General features: G+C 41.1%; 1 protein-coding gene across 4 annotated transcripts; it reads left to right on the forward strand.

The window, feature by feature from the left end:
* The first annotated feature begins 535 nt into the window (after positions 1-535).
* On the forward strand, positions 536-19,183 carry ubn2a (ubinuclein 2a). Of its 4 annotated transcripts, XM_058640282.1 has the most exons (17): positions 537-1,156; positions 2,718-2,834; positions 3,341-3,439; positions 4,255-4,365; positions 5,467-5,570; positions 6,445-7,036; positions 8,180-8,250; positions 8,539-8,668; positions 9,294-9,400; positions 9,531-9,641; positions 10,031-10,174; positions 11,009-11,059; positions 11,177-11,219; positions 11,757-13,286; positions 13,894-14,089; positions 14,913-14,981; positions 16,435-19,183. In XM_058640282.1, exons 1-17 carry the CDS (start codon positions 851-853, stop codon positions 16,479-16,481), a joined length of 3,828 nt encoding a protein of 1,275 aa, XP_058496265.1. In that variant the 5' UTR covers positions 537-850; the 3' UTR covers positions 16,482-19,183. The 4 variants fall into 4 exon arrangements, with proteins under 4 accessions (XP_058496266.1, XP_058496268.1, XP_058496265.1 ...); XM_058640283.1 differs by lacking the exon at positions 14,913-14,981 and having other exon boundaries at positions 536-1,156; XM_058640284.1 differs by lacking the exon at positions 3,341-3,439.
* Positions 19,184-19,281: the final 98 nt, after the last annotated feature.

Genomic DNA, 19,281 nt, shown 5'->3' on the forward strand with positions numbered 1-19,281 from the left:
TATTATTATTAACCAGCTTGTATATTCATATGTACATATTATACATAGTATATTAGATTTATTGGTGAAATTAATTTGTGCTAATAAACTACCAATCCTGGACATAAACACCACTGGTATAAACTCTCTTATCAGGACCACTAGACCTTATGGAGAGCAAAACCTGGTCCTAATTTGGCAGCGCTGGTTAAATTTAGGGATTGGGGTTAGGTTAAGATTAGAGTCAGGTATTAACTGGTTATGGGTTGATTAAGGCGAGGGATAACATTTTGTTTAGGTTATTCAGAAGAATTGATTGATTGATTTCAATATTCCCAGTCAAACTGGGGTGGATGGAAGTCAGTGCAGTGTCCTAAGGAGAAACCTGAGTGTGTGTGTGAGTGTTTGTGTGCACTTTATAAAGGTCATTACTGCACTAAAAGTGTTGTTGTCATTACTGCTAGTTTAAGTTCGGGGCACGCGGTGGTGACTGGTCGTGATGACAACCCCCCTCCCCTTATGTCACGATGGTTCCGTCCGTCTCGTGCGTATGCGCAGGCGCAGCGACCCCTCTCTTCTGATATTTTATTTACTCCCGAAACCCAAGATGGCTCCTGTGAATGTCTCGGTCCCATAGTAGATAGAGGATGCGTCCATCTGCCGTAAAAACAACTTTTCCTCGACCGCTGCGTCCTCTGGATTTCATCTCGTATGGTGCGGAGGAGCCCATGACTTCCGTCTAGGCACCGAACAGCCGTCGGAGCGTCGCGAAACCTTCTTCAATCCACCAATTTGGAGTAGTTTCGCGAAGTAGCTCTCCTCGCTGTCGCTGTGTGTCCGGAGCGAGGTTCAGGCACGGCAGCTCATCCAAATGGCCGAACCGAGAAAAGTGCAATTTGTCACCCTGTCGGCCTTCGCAGCCGGAGCAGCCGCGGAGTCCAGGAAACGCCGGCTAGAGGATGAGGCCGACTTCAGCTTCGGTAGAGCCGGGGAGGTCGAGGCAGCGACCGGGGCAGGAGGTGGTGCTGCCAGTAACGGTCGTCTCGGCAAAACCGGCGACGGGGACAGGGCAGTAACCGAGAAGAGGGCGACGATGCGGCTCAACCTGCCTCTGTCCGAGCCTGACGATCGCGCCTCCGCCGAGTTTAACTACGGCGAACTCATCCAGAGCCTGCAGGTAGTATCTCACTGTCAGTTTAACTAAGAGTAGCAGGCCAACTGAGGCTGCACTTATTTTATTGCTCTTCAAGTGTCTGTGTGGACTTGTCATTGCTAAATAAAGGGAGGAGGAGGAGGAGGAGGGGGGGTGCACCTTGTCCTTCCGTGGACTAGCGTGCTCGAAACTGACCATTAGTGGGAGTCCACACAAAAGGCAGCAAGCACTTGGTGTTTTTGGCCGCTTGTCCAGCCAGTGTGTGTGTGCGTGCGTGTGAGCTCTCTCCAACTTCAGCTGAGCCCATAAACAGAGGAACTCTCCCCGTCTCCGCTCGCACATGTGGCTGCTGCCGCTGCTACCTGTGTGTCCTGTTCACTCTCGACTTGCCCAGCAACAGTCACAGTCACTCAGCCATTTCAGCAGTGGGAATGCCACATGCAGTTTGGCCCTGTGGTTGCGGGTGATAGATAGATGAGAGGGAGAGAGCAGTGCTGATGGAAGTACCAGGATGTAGCACGGGAACAAGGCAAATGTCAGCGCTGAGAGAGAGACAGAGAGAGAGAGAGGGAGAGGGAGAGAGGGAGGCTCGCCCGCCTCATCTGTGGATCCTGCGCACTTTCGAACGGAATGTTGTCATTACATGAGTTGACATTTTGAAGAGACAAAAGTTTGCGAATCATACAATTATTAATTAATTATTTTTTTAATTGTATTACCAAATGGTCGTGTCAGCATTATGTTTGGCACGACCATCATGTTACGATAATAATAATAATAACAGTAAATAATAATAATACATTTATATGATTTTGTCAGAATATATCAGTTGGCCATTTTTTATTACATAATCAGCACTACCATCACATTTGTCAGTGCTGATTATTAGTTGGCATTTTAAAATACGTTTTCAAACCTTGCAAAAAAATAATAAAGAATAATAATTATTATATATATATTTAATTATTGATTTGAAAAAACTTTTTTTCCCACTTGGAAATGTGAATTGTCACTGACAACTTACTTCAAATCGTTTGGACAATTTGGATTTCATGTTATTTTTATGCTTGCACATGTAATTAAAAAAAAAAAGCGTGTGCAAAACAAACCATAGAATCATTAAAAATCTGTTTTGATTAAATTAGCAAATGGTCATGTCAGCACCATGTTTGGCATGTAAACAGTGGTTCATGGATTATTGGACTATCAGTCTTTGGTTCTCTTTTCTATACATAATTTTTCATTTAAAATGCATTTCAGTGCCGATGCAAAGCGACTGGCCATAAGTGATTTTAATAGATGTTTATTTAAGTTGAGCTATTTTTATATAATTTGTTATGTATTGCCAAAAAAGGTTTCTATTTCTACATGATTTTCTATGAATTTCAGCTGTAATTTTATATTGTATCGTCTCTTTTTGCTGACGGTTTAAATTTTTGTTTCTTATTACTCTTTACGTTTGTTTGCACCAAATCACCGAAGCAAATTCCTTGTGTGTTAATACTTTCTTGGCAACAAAACAGATTGAGATCTATAATCCCTGTTCATGCTCTTAAATATTATTTTCATTGGGGGTTTTTTCCAGGCAAAGAGTAAACCTCCAAGCCTGACTTCAGCCCACAATCCCAACGACCCCTTCAACGATGACGAGAAAGAGCGACTCCAGGTTGAGGCACTGGCCAAAAAGTTTGAAAATAAATATGTAAGTTATTTTTTTTTTATAAATGGTACTTATTGGTTGAATCCATGTTAAAATTTAAACACGGACTGATCCCACCATATCCGTTCTGTATGATATACAATACAAAAAACCATGAGTGGGATATTTTACGCCATCAACTTTTCATTGGGGACAAATTCAAATATATGTTCATTTTAAATCAACTTAAATAACTTTGGTATCTCAGTACTTAAATATCTGCAGCAAGCCAATAATTACCGACACGGGTGAAGATTATTGCTGGTCTGTGTTTTATCAACTTGTTTTAGTCCGTGTTATTAACACCTATCATTTTGACAACCATACATGTAACAGTATCTCAACATCAACCAGCATGTTGGCCTGTCAGACTTCCCAGTCTAACATGCATTTGTTTTTGTGCTCTGTAAAGTGCTAGTTTTAAGACTGACATGATACAAAATGTGAGGAATTTTCCACATAGCTCAAAATTAAAACGTAATATTTGTTTTTTTTTTATTATTAATCAGGGAGATACAGTGAAGAAGAGGAAGGACAGAATGCAAGATTTGATAGATATAGGCTTTGGTTACGACGAGACAGACCCATTTATTGACAACTCAGAAGCTGTAAGTATCCTTCCCTTTATCAATTATGGGCGGATTTAGGCTTTTTTTTGGGTCTATATTTTTCCAAGAAGTCTCTGTGGTTTGGTCTCCCTTAGGTCTTTATAATAACACTCACTTATTTTTCTCTCCCTTTATTACCTGCTTAGTAATTTGCATTCCTCATCACATTCCTGAACAGTTTTCGTCTCATTGTGTCGTGGTTGACCTTACTCTTCTCTTGTGAAATATTTATTTCTTGACTTGCTGCTTCGATTCAGTACAATCAGATGCATTGCTAAAGAGATCCATGTGTCCCTTATGGCAAACAACCCATATCTACAATCTAACACCATCCTCATGACTCATGAATACATACCTGGTCCTTGTGTCCACACAGGGAAATGTTGTTGTTTTTGGTTTAAACTGTTTATCACTCAGTATTCAGAGGGTATCACTCTCTGCTGGGCTGTAATAGCTAGATTTGTGTCTTTATACAATATTTGTTGTTTTGTTTTGATAGCTGTTCTCTCTGCACTATTACATCAGCAGTGCCTGTTTGACCCTCTCGTCTGTTTAGATATGCTCCATGATGGAAAAACATTTTCATCTCTGGCCTGAGAGACTGTAATTCTTTTCAGGGATTTTATTTATTTTGGCGCACAAGTCATCCAATTCTGCTGACCAACAGAGATATGCAGACTTCTTTGTCAACGCAAAACGCGATCACTTACCCAACATGCTTTGAAATCTGGAGATAATATCCACATTTCAGGATTTATTGTTCCTTAGTTTCCAGTGATCTTACACCACTAACTGTCCTCTGTTATTTTTCTCAGTATGATGAGCTGGTGCCTGCCTCTCTGACCACAAAGCTGGGGGGGTTTTACATCAACACCGGCACACTTCAGTTCAGAGCAACCTCTGACTCAGAGGGAGAGGACGACAAGGTGAGACTTTCTTGTTTTTATTTGCGAGGTTTTGTGAAATCATATGATGGTTTAGAAATGAGGGATGACACATTCCCATATTTCACCCGATTCAGTCGTACTTTATTTAACTGTCCATCACTGATATAAATAGGTTGTACAAAAAAAATCCACACATAATACTATGAATCTGCACCAAGTGCTGCTGCCTCGACTGCCACACAACTGTTATAAACTGACAAGTGATCGTTGACATTAAACTGTCTTTCAAAATAGTAATCGTATAAATGCTGCATACACAATTTAAATGATTATCGATTCCAATCGTGTGAAAGTATATTCATATTAGGGCTGTAGAGTACATAGGAAATGAATTGTCGCCATGTTATCAGCAAAATATATGCATATTGCACAGACTGCTTGAGCTGCAATATGTGTGGATCACTTCTTTTTGGGCCAAGATCTTACCGTTAATGTAAATAAATATTTTTAGGGGGCACCAAGATGCTACTCACCATCTGGGATCTATGTTACCCAAAGCAACAACAGTAACACCTATATTTAAGTGTTTTATTTATCCCAAGTTATATCACCAGTGTAAAAACGATGGCATATCACATGTTTTCCTAATATTATGCAGTCTTAATTTATAATATTTCTAAGTCCTGTATGTTTTTAGGCACACAAGGAGCATACGTGTAGGGGGTTGTTATTGCTGGCTGTAGCATTTAGCTTCAAACATCCCTGTCCAGGAAAATAATGTATCACAGGACAGGAGTTATACATTTTATGGGATTTTTGTAATCAAGAAAACTGAGAGGTTTAGATTCAATAGCCAAACCCACTAATATGATGCCTTTAGTCCTGCTGAGAAATGTGATTGTCCTCCTAATAAGAATGTGCTTTTCACTGGTTTTAGTGATATTTGATGTGGACATTATCACCACATGAGGAGGAATCTCTGTAGGGCACACTAGTGTGCACACACACACACACACACACACACACACACACACACACACACACACACACACCATGGCCTTCTCAGACAAAAAACAAAGACAGGTTTGCCATTTTGCGCTTTTGTCTTCTGCTTATTGTGTGTTTGTACTTTTGTTTCAGAAGCCGAATGACGACAGGGAGCACATAATAAAAAAGAGAAAAAAGAAAGAAGTCAACAATCTGGAAGAGAAGAACCTGAAAAAGAACAGAGTACCTAAACAAGGGTGAGAAAGGAGCGTGTCTCTAATATTTATCACTTGCTTTTGTGTTTGTGGTTGTCTTGTGCCAGTTGGTGAAGGGAATGTGGGCTTTATATTAATTTAAAAAAAATGTAGTTAGTGGCCTCGGTAGCTGAGCAAGCTGAAACTCCTGCCTTGTCTGTAAGTTCTTGTCTTTTCCCATGCATCTCTATGAAATTGAATTCACCATTAAGTTAGGCAACATAAAAAAAGGTCACTTGAAAAGTTGACCTTTTGGGCCTACATGGATTTGGAGGCCACTGTGACTTTATCATGATGCATTTGTCCACTCTTTATTCTGCTAATAATCTACCACCCTGTGTGACATTATACTCCTCTGCTTTTGTGCGAACCCACTCATACATCTATCATGAAGCAGAGATGCTGACTGTGACTTGCTCTTTTCTGCTGTGACAAGCCAGAGCCACCCTCTAGAAAGGAGGCCATTATCCATGCTCAAATAGGCCGAGTACTCCAACGTGCCACCATTATGAAAACAAATTCCAAAAATAGCTGCAGCCATTGCCATTGTGCTGTTATGACACTACTATGAGATATTATTACATATGTATACATAATTATATTTATTTAAAGGTCAGCTGATGCGTCAAGGTTTATAAACAGGAGCAGTGGAGTAACCTGATTTTAGATCCCAGAATAACTGCCTGCAGAATCATGATTCAGAAGACATTGATAAATGTGGTTTTCATGCTATAGTATAAAGCTCACATCTTGAATAGTAAGACAAAGCACAGCTCAAGTCAAATGCCATTTCAGTCTGAGGTCAAAACATTTGTCACATTTTGCTAAAAAAAAAACAAAAAAACAGACAGACATTGATCTGTTTTATTCCCATCAGAGTGACATCTCTCAACCTCCATCGGCCGGAGAAGAAGAAGAGGAAGAAGCTAATGAAGGACTCGCTGTACCTGGCTGCCATGCTCCGGCGCTTCACCCGAGAGAAAGAGGAAATGAAGAAGAGAAACCCCAACATCGCACACCCTGTCCTGGCAGGAGGCTCGGCTAACAAGCCACACTCTGCCAACTGTACAAACCACCTGTTGGCCTCTAACTCCACCCAACCGCAGGGCAACGCAGCTAGCAATGACCTCTCACTGGCAGATCTCACATCGGACCCTGCTGTGATGTCACTGCTGGGCTCGGCCAATGAGAAGGAGCTGCAGGATCTCCTAGGAGACTTGGACTTTAGCTTGTCTGACACTGACCAACAGCATGCCATTGTGACTGCCAGAGAGAATGGCATTCTGGGAGTTGGTGTTCCGGGCAGTAAAGCAGCAGTCGCGGCAGCAGCAGCAGCAGCAGCAGCTGTAGGAGGAGGAGGAGGTGTTCAAGGGCGAGGCCTAGGGTCTTCCAGTGGGCTTTTTTCTCCTCCTCCGCTGCCTGCTGGACTACCTGCTCCTCTTATGAAACGCATCGAGGACCTGCGGGCGGTAAGTCAAGCGTAGGCTTGCTGTGGGAGGCTGCAATTACCAGTGAAGCCTCTTAACTGAATTTAAACACAAATGCCAGTCAGCGGAGGAAGTGGTAACAGTTATTGTTATTGTTCAGTCCCCCGGGAATAGTCTCTTACTGGCTCCAAGCTGAAGCCTGAGGGTTTTTATGTAACTGCATCATGTCGGCATCAAGTTCTCATTTTCATGTTGTTTTTTTACCTCGGAGCCACAGAGTCAACCTGAAGCAGGGAAATCTTTTTTTAGATGTTGGTAAAAATGTAAAGAGCATCAGTGTGACGTGACGTGTGTTGGTGATACAGAGGTGAAGAAGAGAAGGTTCAGGAGGAGGGAAGTGGTGGATTGTTTTCTGTTACTTCTAATGCCAATATATGGCGAAATCTTAGTAGATGCAGCTTTTGTGGAAAAAAAAAATCACTTGACCTGTAGTTTAGTTTATTTGGTCCATTGTTGCTTTTTATATCTGGATATTGAACCTCATGTGATGATGGAAAGGCTCAAACAAAATGTTTTGAACTCTAATATCGCAAGAGAGTGGATAGTAGCGGCAAGCACAAAGTGACTATCTTCTTCCCGTTATTGATGGACTGTCATAACGTGTTGTAGGAAAAAAGCACAGCCGCGTATGTTGCTGCAGTTCCTTTTACTCTTTCAGATAAATCAGGAAAATGGAATGGGTGTTTGTAGCCCTCTATTTTTCCACAACCGTGTTTTTGCTTGTACAGATCAGGAGATAATAGACGCTTCCTGTAATAGGCAGGGGAATTTAACAGCAGTTTAATTATTGAATATGTTGTAAAATCACTGAGATTTTAAGTTCTCAGTTGAATATGTTTACTTGTTCTCTGTCCGGCCATTTTAGGGCGAAGTTGATGGAGAATCTTCTCAAAAGCAAAGAGTGATTATGTACATATTAACTGAGCCAGAGAGCTCTAGTGTCAAGGCAACCTTTGGGGTGTGTAGTTAAAATACGAGTGAGCTACATGAGGTCGGTATCAGGCCAGATATAGATGAAGAATTAGTGCCTGTCGGTAAAGTCCTCAGGGCTCAGCATCACAGATATGTGTATATATATACTATGTGAAACGTCGCTGTTTGCTGACTCAGCCTCTTCTCCCACAGGCCTCGCGGCAGTTTGATCAGGAGGGCAGGAAGAAATTTTTCACCCTGGACATGAATAACATTCTCTTGGAGTGAGTAGGACAGCTTTTCAACCACCGTCAGCTAAAATCCTATCTCACTCACCTCTTCACTTTTCAGTCTCTCCTGCGTCGCCTCTATTGTTGTCATAAAATGAGTCATTGTCTGTGTTAATGAAATGCTTCTGTTGTGTTATGATCATCTACCTCTCGCTGCTCTGTCATTGTCCTTCAGTCTTCCATTCCTCCTTCCATTCGCTCGCTGCTCCCTGCCCTACATTTGTCTATCACTGGTGGCATCCCATGATGCTGACTCCTTCTCCCTCCTCTTCCTCCTCTCAGTATTGAGCTGCAGGTCCAGGAGCAGCCTCCTGAGGCACGTTCAGAGATCTACTCGCACATGGAGGCTTTTGTGCCGTGCAACAAAGAAGCCCTCCTCAAACGATTGAAGAAGCTCAGTCTCAACATCCAGGTGAGTGAGGCTGTGGAGCAAGTGAGAAATTCCCCTCCTGTTAAGTTGATTAAGAGTGTGAGTCGTAAATAGATTTCCTTCTGCTCATTATCGGTTACTATGTGGTCACTGAAAGACGGATTCAGGAAAAACCTAAGCCTCAAGAGTCTTCAAATGGATTCATGTGTTATTACAGTTACCATTGTGTATGTGGATTGTTTTCCTTCTGTATTAGATATTGGGCTTTTTATTTTTATTGAATGTTAGTAGTAGTGATTTTTATGGACTTTTGGCAACAAATGAATTCTCATGTGTGACCACAGAGTTTTCTGCTTTATCTGTTTTCTGATTCGCATACATACCTGTGCATTTAAGTTGCTTTGCTCATCCCAAATTTGACCTCTCTTATGTAACCTCCAGTCAACTTCACAGCCTCAGTTTTTAATTTGCAGGAAAATCAGTGTGGGTAGACCAAATTCGACCAGGACTGCCCCTGATAACGGGTTTATAAATGTCCTTTCAGATCACTTCCCCCACTCTCTCTTTGACTCTTCATCGCACCTAAGTTTTAGGTTTACTTTCTGTTTTATCTTATTTGTTGCTCTCACTAACCCCACCCCCCACTGCCTCCCTCCTCCTCCCTCAGGATGACAGAGTACGGACGCCACTGTTGAAGCTGAAGCTGGCCGTGTGCAGCATAATGCCAGAGCAGATAGCACGGTATAACATGGACTGCATGGCCAAGGTTGCCAAGTAAGTCAGAAAACTGTTGAATAACAAACTACTAACTTGTACTACTACTACTAACTAAGTGTAGTATTAAAGTGTAGTATAAGTGTAATTATTCAGTGTCTTACTGACTGTGCGTGTGTATGTTTTGTAGGCAGCACTCAGAGGAAGGAGATAAGAACGGCTCAGAGGAGGAGGATGAGGAGAAACCTGGAAAAAGAGTGATGGGCCCACGGAAGAAGTTTGTCTGGGATGACAAGCTCAGGTGATCATCCAACACTACCCTCCTGGAATAGCTGGTCTTTGCTGCAGTGTGTCCATATTTCACCTGAAACGATTTTTTTTAAACACTATCTTATTTCGTTCCTGATGCTCTCCACTGCTGGTGTTTTAATGTAGTAAAGAAAGCTTCCTCTTCCTTTTTCTTTTAAAAATGTTGGGATGGAGAACAATAATACAAATACACCACACTGGGGTGGGGGGGGGGGGTCTTAAAGGATTAATGCATCCTGAGTAAAACTCATTCTTAACACATTTATTAAAATCCCTGACTCTGACTCTGCAAAATACAAACCCTCTGTCACCCGCAGGCTAATTTATTTAGATTTCAATATTGAATGATTTGTGCTTAATTGGACATTTGTGTTTGTGCAGGAGCCTGCTGTGCAGCTTGGTGCGAGTAAAGCTGAGCTGCTATGACATGGAGAACCAGGGCTCTCTGTCTGTTGAGGACTACCTCAAGGCCTTCTTAGAGAATGAGGTCAAACCACTGTGGCCTAAGGGCTGGATGCAGACCAGGTCTGTATGTGCGGACACGCGAGTCAACATGTATTACTGCCACAGCGGTACAACACAAAGACACACAGTGTTGGTTATGTCTTAAACCCCACATTCAAGTGTAAATGTTTCACTATTGTTTTGTCCGTGTCACAGCTCTTAGAGAGCGAAGCCTAGAAGTCATTTAATTATCAGTTTGTGTGTGTAAAAGATGAACTTCAGTTTATTAATGAGTTTTAACAAAATGCAGTCTTGTGGCACGTACATTTGATGCTTTTTAAAGGCTAACTTTGCTATGACAGGGGCTCTAACAGTAATGGGATGTTACACAAGATAATCTTGCTGTGATACAACACTGACAAAACCATTCATTTTGAGATGAAATGAAAGGTTAAGAAACACGTGTATAGGCATTGAAATGACTAGAAAAACTAACAAAAGCATTGTGCTCAAGTAAAATCATACCAAAAAGACGGGAAAGAAGTAAAAGATTGCCAAAATGGTTCAAACACTATTCAGTACGTGCAACCTTGCAAAGTAATACAGAGGAACAGAACATAAATGAGCAGTTATTGTTAAGACCAATTGCAACATACGTTCACACAGCAGTTGTTGCTCCCTGAAGAGATTCTTCATTACTGACTTGTGGTCTTCTTGGAGAATTTAATTCCCTTGTCTGTACTCGGAATAATAAAATGACCCGTTATGTTTTGACATTATGACATTAGTTATGTGTCACATTTTCATCTCTTAAGTTTCATACTGTGGACATTGTTGTGGGTCAGTCAGTATCTAAACAGCAGGTAAATATACACACGATGGCTGTAATCATTAACTTTTTGTTCTTTTACTCAGGATTTTATTTAAGGAGAGTCTCGCCGTTCACAGTCACCTCACTGGAAACCTGTAAGTATTTCCTTTTTCTTAAATGCCGTGTGTTTCCTAATACTCAGGTTCATTGAAACGATTGAATCCAAAATAATAACTAACATTAATAATATTAACTGGTATGTTTTCCCTCAGAGTCAAGAGGAGAATGGTGCCTGGGCCCAAGGCCAAAGCCAAGGTGAGTAACAATGCAACATTGAATTGTACATTATTTAAAAAAAATTCCCCAGCTTTTTTCCCCATTACACTTGTTATGGATTATTTATAATAGATGATGTTCTGTGACCTGAACATCTAGCATTAGTGTCGTATTGTATGACTTAATTTATTCTCACCATTCTGCTGCTTCATGTTTCTCTTTCTTAACAGAAATAATGTTTTCATTCCAAATATTTCCATCTGTTTCATCTTTGCTGTTCCTATAAATGATATAATACTAGACAAAACTCTTTTGTACGTTTGAAATGCAGACTGAACATTCATTTATGGTAACTTTGCAGCAGTTTTCTGGGGAAAAGGTTGATGTTATGTTGGTGATGTTTACTAGTGTTAATGCCGTGGGAATGACATCGTACTGAAAATAAACAGAATTACCTGCTGCATTATGATAAACAGGGAACTTAAAAGCCCCTTTCTCTCTGCTAATGGGATAATCTGAGAATGAACTGTTAAGATTTGTTCTACTGACAATCCTTCAATATCTTCTGAACTTCAGGACGGTCTTTGGATCCACAAACCACCTCTCACCATGACCTCCACTCCATCTTTGGCCACAACCACATTCACTGTTACCTCCAACCGCCAGCCTTCTTCCTCTTCACCCTCAGAGCCCATCTGTCTGTCGGACTCTCTGGATGAGGATCTGACCGCCCCGTCTCTGGACTCCATTTCCCACGCTCTGGCTCTCCTCAGCAATGCGACAAAAGGCCTCGGGCCCTCAGACAGCCCCTTGTCGCCTCCACCGCTCCAAATCCCCACCTCCTCTCCTCCTCCGGTCACCCCTCACTACCCCTCAGCGCCTCCGCTATCTGTCTTGGTCACGTCCACAATGCCACATCATTCCCTGTCAAAAGTGGAAACTGCACCTCTGACAGCTCCATCTGCTGCTCCACATTTGCCAACGACGATAGCAATGCTACCAACCTCCTCTGCTACCTCCTCGTCCCCGGCTCTCTCCTCATTGGCTCGTGTGCAGGCAGGAGCTACCTCTAGAACTGCAGATAGCTCCTATGGCACGATCAAGGGATCTGCCATTGTGAGCCAAACCCAGAACCAGAGACATGTTACCTTGGCATCAGTGAATCACAGGTCAAGCTCCATGATGGGCGGGAGTAGTAAAATGCATCCGCACCCCTCCCCGTCACCTCCGAAGCAACGGCCTCCACCCACGGCTTCTCCTCTGCTGCCTCCCCATCAGAAGAGCTTTGTCACTCCTGCAGGGATACTGGGAAGTATGGGAGCTCTTCAAGGACTGGCTAAGAGCAGTGCCAAAGCCAGTGGCATCAGCAGCAATGGCAGTGCTGTGAGCAGCAGCAGCATCACACCTTCATCCTCCCCGTCATCCCAGTCCCGCTCCAACTCGACCTCCCACCCGAGTCTGCAGTCCTTCTGCTCCCCCTCCCCAGTGTCGTCCTCACCCTCATCCACCTCCCACACGTCACACTCCTCTCAAGGCAAATCCCACACACACCATCACCACCAGCCCAACTTCATCACACCCATGCAGGCCACACTCACCAAGTCCTCCCATAGCAGCAACTCCTCTCCCATCATCAAGCTCACCCCTCGGCCTCCTGCACCCACTCCGCCTCCCTCTTCCTCCTCGTCCCCCTCCCCATCATCCTCACCTTCACACCCACTGTCCCACCAGATGATCCCCAGTCAGCAACAGCAACAACACCAGTACTCCCCTAAAACCCCCAAAACCTTCAGGCCGCCCTTCAGTGTGTCAGGAAGCGGGCAGTTAAAGCAGACACAGGGCATTTTGAGCTTTGCTGGAGGCCAAAAGCCTCAGTCCTCCACCACCAACAGTAGCATCAACATCTCCCACAACAACAAAGGAGTGGTGTCGGCTGTCTGCAGTCACCCAGACAAAGCTACCCTGTCTTCTTCACCTTCGGTTTCAGCCACTCACGGGCAGAGGCAGAGGGTGGTGGGCGGAGCCAACCCAAGCTTAAAGCCAGGAAACGGCTGGGCGGCGTCGGGCACTTTGGCCACCTCCTCCACAACATCACACCTCTCACAGGTTAGTTTTCACACGAATAAGGTAAAAACTCTCTATATATAACTGTATGTAGTCTTTATCTTACAAAATAAACTCCTGTTGTAAAGCCTTAAGTTTGTATTTTGACTGGCACAGTGACGGTTTTTGCAATCAAAAAATCACCTGCAAACATGCACCATCAATCACACTGGTGTCCACTTATATGTGCTGTGCATTATTGTCTAAACTGACATCATGTTTTACCAAAGAAGATGTGAAACCAGTGATTGAGGCCATGAACCCCACAGGAAATTGTTTACAATATAAATCAGAGTAGGCTTGTTTTCCTATAGACTCAGTTTTTATTATGCAACTAGCAGAGTTGCTCTCTGGTGGCTCACTGCTATATGACTATGTCAATTTTTATGCACACTTTATGGTCTTAACTGTTTTGAATGATTGAAGGATATATATACATATATGTGTGTGTGTGTGGGTGTGTGTGTGTGTGTGTGTATGTATGTGTATATATATGTATGTATGTATGTATGTATGTGTATGTATATATATATATATATATATATATATATATATATACATACATACAATAATATATATACAATATACATATTGTTTGCTTTCCCTGCAGGTTTCAACAGCAGGCTCTCTCTTGGGCAGCCCCTCTACTCTGCCCCTGGGCTTTGGCATGCTGGGAGGCCTGGTGCCAGTCTCACTACCCTTCCAGTTCCCCTCTCTGCTCAATTTCAGCCATCCAGGAGCCGCTGGCATTGGCTCAGCCCCCAGCTCCAACTCAGGATACCCCATAGCACAGAGCGACCTAATTGGTGAGCCGGCACACATTGTTGCAGCAGGGTTTGTCGCTTACATCTACTTTAAAAAAAAAACTCAAAAGAAAACAAGAGAGTCCTAAAAGAGTGAGGTTGCGGCAAAGCATTAGAGATGCAACCATCTACAGAACATAATTATCATTAAAGACATTCTTGGAAACAGGAATACGTAGTACATTTGTATTTTCTGAAGTGGATTTTAAGAAACCGAGCAGTTATGAATAAGGAACGTTTTAACTAATGGCAGATGAGCTGTACTTGTTGACAAAGTCGTCTCAAAATGAAAAATAAGAATCATGACTAGGGCGGAACAGTTTGGGTAAAAGTTCAGTAGTCAAAGTTCAATAGATTTCAAATGGTAAAGTGGTAGCACATTGCCACCTGTTAACAACTCTTTAATTTAAAAATAATAATTACCGTTATAGAAACAAATACAGAAAAGTATGAAACCTGGGTCTGCTGTACTGCATATCATATTGCAGCTTTTACATAAAACCATTAATTGTTCATCCATGCTCGTGATCGTAGCTTTGTGTTTTAATTTCAGCTTTATTTTCCACCTTGTAAATATGTCTCTGCGTTATAATTTATACTGAGGTTAACTAGCAGTCCGTTCACTACACCATCATGACCCTGCTGCACAGTCTCCCACTTTTCTCTCCATTTATTGTGTTTGTTTGTCATCTCAACCTTTTGATCCATTTTAACCACCACACCCCTGCGCCATTTTCTTTATCCATACTGCGTCTTGTTGTTGTTGTTGTTGCTGCTGCCACCTTCTCCCTCTCATCTGTCTATCCTTCCCTCCATCTCTCCTCAGAGCTGTATAAGAGTCTCCAGTCAGGGTCGCAGGCTGCCCTACCTCCTCACTTGCAGCTTGCTTTCTCAGGTAATCTGCATTCCTCCTCCTTCTCCTCCCCTTGTCCTCCAACCGTCTGTGTTAAGTCGACCTGTCGTCCTCTGCTCAGCTGCTCTGTTGTTTGCTCGGTGTCTTTTCTTCTTGTCTGTGTGTGCTATGTCTCTGTCTTGTCGTCTGTAGCGGTTCCACAGCAGATGCATGTTTTAAAGCTGCTGAAGTTATTCACTGATGTATTTGCTTTGTTTCACTAGTTTGCAGAAAACACTGACAAAGTTGCACAGATGGCTCTTTGATGTGAGAGCAGCAGTCGGATTACCACATGAATCAGAGATGTGTGATATTTGAAACTGAACATTTACTTATTTTTTTGGAAATTCTGCCTGCCATAGAAAGAAGTTTTAATTTTATTCTGTGCTGATGAATCTGTTGCATCTGCTTTGCATATTTCCTGTAGTTAAGCTTTTTTATTTCTTGCCGTAGCAAACTCATGCTGTGAATTAGCTGCCAGTTGCTGTCTGTTTATCAGCAGCAGCTTGTAAAACCATGACTCGGCTAAACTTAATTTATTTACATTTTTACAGTCTGTGCGCAGTGAATCATGCAATGCGTAGAATTTCTCATTCTCATCCCTAATAAATGAACATTTTTGGTATGAACCCTTTTACTCTGATTGTGGAAGAGCTGATAGTGTGAATGTGATGTTTTAAATAACTCTTCACTGCACTCTGGTGGACAAACTATGTAATAGAGACATTCTTTTACTTCTGTGCTCTCTGATGTTTCTGTACTGCTGGGTTTTTTGTTGAGATTTTTTTGTTGATATATATATATATATATATATGTATAGATACATATATATATGTATATATATATATATATATATATATTTATATGTATAGATACATATATGTATATATATATGTATAGATATATATATATATATATATATGTATAGATACATATATATATATATATGTATGTATGTATATATATGTGTATATATGTGTATATATGTATATATATGTGTATATATGTATATATGTGTATATGTATATATGTGTATGTATGTATATATGTATATATATGTATGTATATATGTGTGTATGTATGTATATATGTATATATATGTGTATGTATGTATATATATGTGTATATATGTATATATGTGTATGTATGTATATATGTATATATATGTATGTATATATGTGTGTATGTATGTATGTATATATGTATATGTATGTATATATATATGTGTATGTATATATATGTATATATATATGTGTATGTATGTATATATATGTATATGTATGTATGTATGTGTGTATATATATATATATATATGTATATATATGTATGTGTGTGTGTGTGTATATGTTTAACCAATTAACTTAGTTTGCTGTGAAATATTAGCTGGCTCTGACAGGAGAGAGAGTTTCTCATTGTCTTGTCAAATGTGTTAAACCTCTGCGTCTTTTTCTCTCAGATGTGAACCAAAGCCAGAGTGGAGACACGAAGAGGAAACCCCACTGACCAGTAACACTGCAGTCCACCCACACCAGTGGGGGTGACATCACCGCCTCCTAGGTACACCCACCAGTAGGAGTCTTCATTTCGATCAAGTGACGTGAAGACGCGGAGGGGGGGCGGGGCTCCACTGCCTCCTTTTTAAAATGGACCTAAAGGAGAATCAGTTCATCCTTCGCTACAAGTGACAATGATGAATTCATTTAATTGTGTTTTCTAATGAATCCGGGTATGAGAACAAGAGACGGAGTGAATGATGAGAACACTTGAGTTTTCGTTCAGCTTGTTAATTTTATTTTGTCAACATGTTTACATACGACCGACCTTGATCACTGTGGAACGAGTGTGAGCGAGGTGGTGGCGATGGTACAGATGAGAGTAGTCGTACACTACGTAATATAATTTGTATTTAAGCTTATATGGAATAACAGGACTCTTGTTCTTGCAGTACAAAAAAAAAAACAGACTTAAGTAATTAATTTTTATTTTTCTGTCTTTTGTCTCAGATGTGGGAATTGTCGTGTCTGTAGAACTTTTGTTGGTCACCTCTGCTCCCACAAATGACTGTTAAGTAGTAGCTTAAATTAATATTGATAAATTATTTGTAATTTACACAGGGACAACATGTTGTGTGTTTGTGTGAGCGTGCGTGTGTGTTTGAGTGAGAGCAAAGCAGTGAAGTTGATCTGAATGTGTGTATGCACATAAAAAAAAACAAAAAAAAAACATGGTAAACTGTTATTTTTCTTTCCAGATGAATCTGTATGGATGAGCAAAGATGTGTTTCCCATTTTCACAATATTGAGCGAGTATATTGATGCCCCTCTCTCGCTCAGTGTGTTTCTTGGTGCTGTTTAATCACACTGGACCTTTTCTGGAAAAAAGACTTGAATTGAAAAGTTTTGGGCCTCTTCTGGAGAGTGGTGCCACCTGTGGGGGGGGGGGGGGTGTCGAGATTGTAGCCTACTTGAATTGTTTATTTTACTTTTTTGTGAATTAAGATTTTTCATTTACTTTTCTCTGCTTACTGACTCAAACCAACTTAATATATAACACAACGCCTTAGTTTGTAATGAAGTATGATAATGATCTATGCAGGACTGTAAAACGCTCAATGCAAAAGTGCAAGTTTGTCGCTTGGCTTTCAACCTCTACTCAAACTATCAGTGTGTGTTTGGAGTAGTGAATGTTTGTAGCTGTTCTTGTGTCACATGAGACTCTTTAATTTCCACTGTGTTCAGACAGAATGTGAAGTGAATTTGAGTTATGCAGTGTTTTGCGTAAGGACAACGTGATGAGACACAGTTTGGCAGCAATTGGCGATAGAGTAAAATGATTCTTAATATTTTTAATAAGTGTACAATCACCTGATTGTATGAATTGTTGTTTTTCATGACCCCAGCTCTATGGAGGTCACCGTTTTGGACAACCATGTTTTTAAGACAAACATAAACATGATTTAGAGATTTACTGAAGGCTACATATGTTCTCCAACACACTTGAGAGGAAAGGCACTGTGTGTGGTGATGAATATTTAGCTGCAACATCAAACTTTTATCAATAACTGTGGCTAAACTTTACATACAGTACGTTTTTAAAGTGAAAGTTTATGCCACCTTGACAAGATGCTGCTGTTTTTTCTCGGCAGATTTGGAGGTGTTGGTATAATTCCAGCAGGGTAACACCTCAGGACACCACTTTTCCGAAGTGCTTGTGTGAGCGCGACATAATTATTGTTGAGTGACAGTAAATCCAACAGCTGTGGGTTAAATTGTGTTTGACCATCTTTGGTTGACAAAGAGCCACAAGTGTTCGGCAGGTAGTCACAAGTTTCGACTATAACTCTGTCATTTATGTTGCCTTAACCCCACCATGAGCCTCAAAGTCTTTACACAGAGAAAATTTAGAACCGTCAAATTTCTGATTTATTGGATCAATACACTTTTGTAGTATCTGTTTATACGTGATCACAGACTGCTACAAATATGCAGCACATCACAGGACACTAATGTAAAGTAAAGCTTCCCAAAGCATGACGATGCCCATGTTATGGATTATTTTTTGTTGTTTATTTTTACTGTATATAATGAATGAAATGTTTCCAATAGGTTTTATTGGTATACTCTGTGTGAATATGAAGAATTGGGAACAAAAAGGCAAGAACTGACTTCCAGTAGAAATGGTTGTGTGGCTGTTGCTCAGTAGCTTACAGCAAATGTCTAAACTGGTCAAATTACATAAGTCATTAAAATTCTCATCACTGTCTGTCTGAACACTGTGATAAAGATTCCTTCCTTCCTTCCTTTGAATACCTCCTATAACTAAACCGTTCTTCCTTAAATCTCGCTGACCTCCCCTGACCTTTTCCCTCGCTCTCTTCCATGTTGTGATGGACTGACCTGCACCATCAAGAATGATGCCAAAGATTGCTCCTGCTGTTCTTTTCTAAGATGGGATGTTGCTGGTCAGTGTGTGTTTGTGTGTGTTTGATTGAGAGAGTGTGATAAATCTGACATGTAAACCATGGGTGTCATTGTAAAGTCATGTGACCGGAGCAGTGGGTGACATCTTAAAAATTGTGCTTTCTTTGTGAGGGGAGGAAGACAAAAGAAGACATTTTGTGGTAAACTGGTTACTATTATTTGGTCTTTTGTAGATGATTTTTGTGTGTCAGTTATGAAATTAAACAAAACAGGTGGTTTTCATGACGACTGTTCCAGACTATTTTGTCAAAAAAGCTTATTTTTTCTTTTTTTGGACCTACATATTCATATATAGCACTGCAATTCAAAGGTAGTTACGGTGG

Source organism: Solea solea, chromosome 10 (assembly GCF_958295425.1).
Source record: "Solea solea chromosome 10, fSolSol10.1, whole genome shotgun sequence".
Taxonomy (NCBI): Eukaryota; Metazoa; Chordata; class Actinopteri; order Pleuronectiformes; family Soleidae; genus Solea; species Solea solea.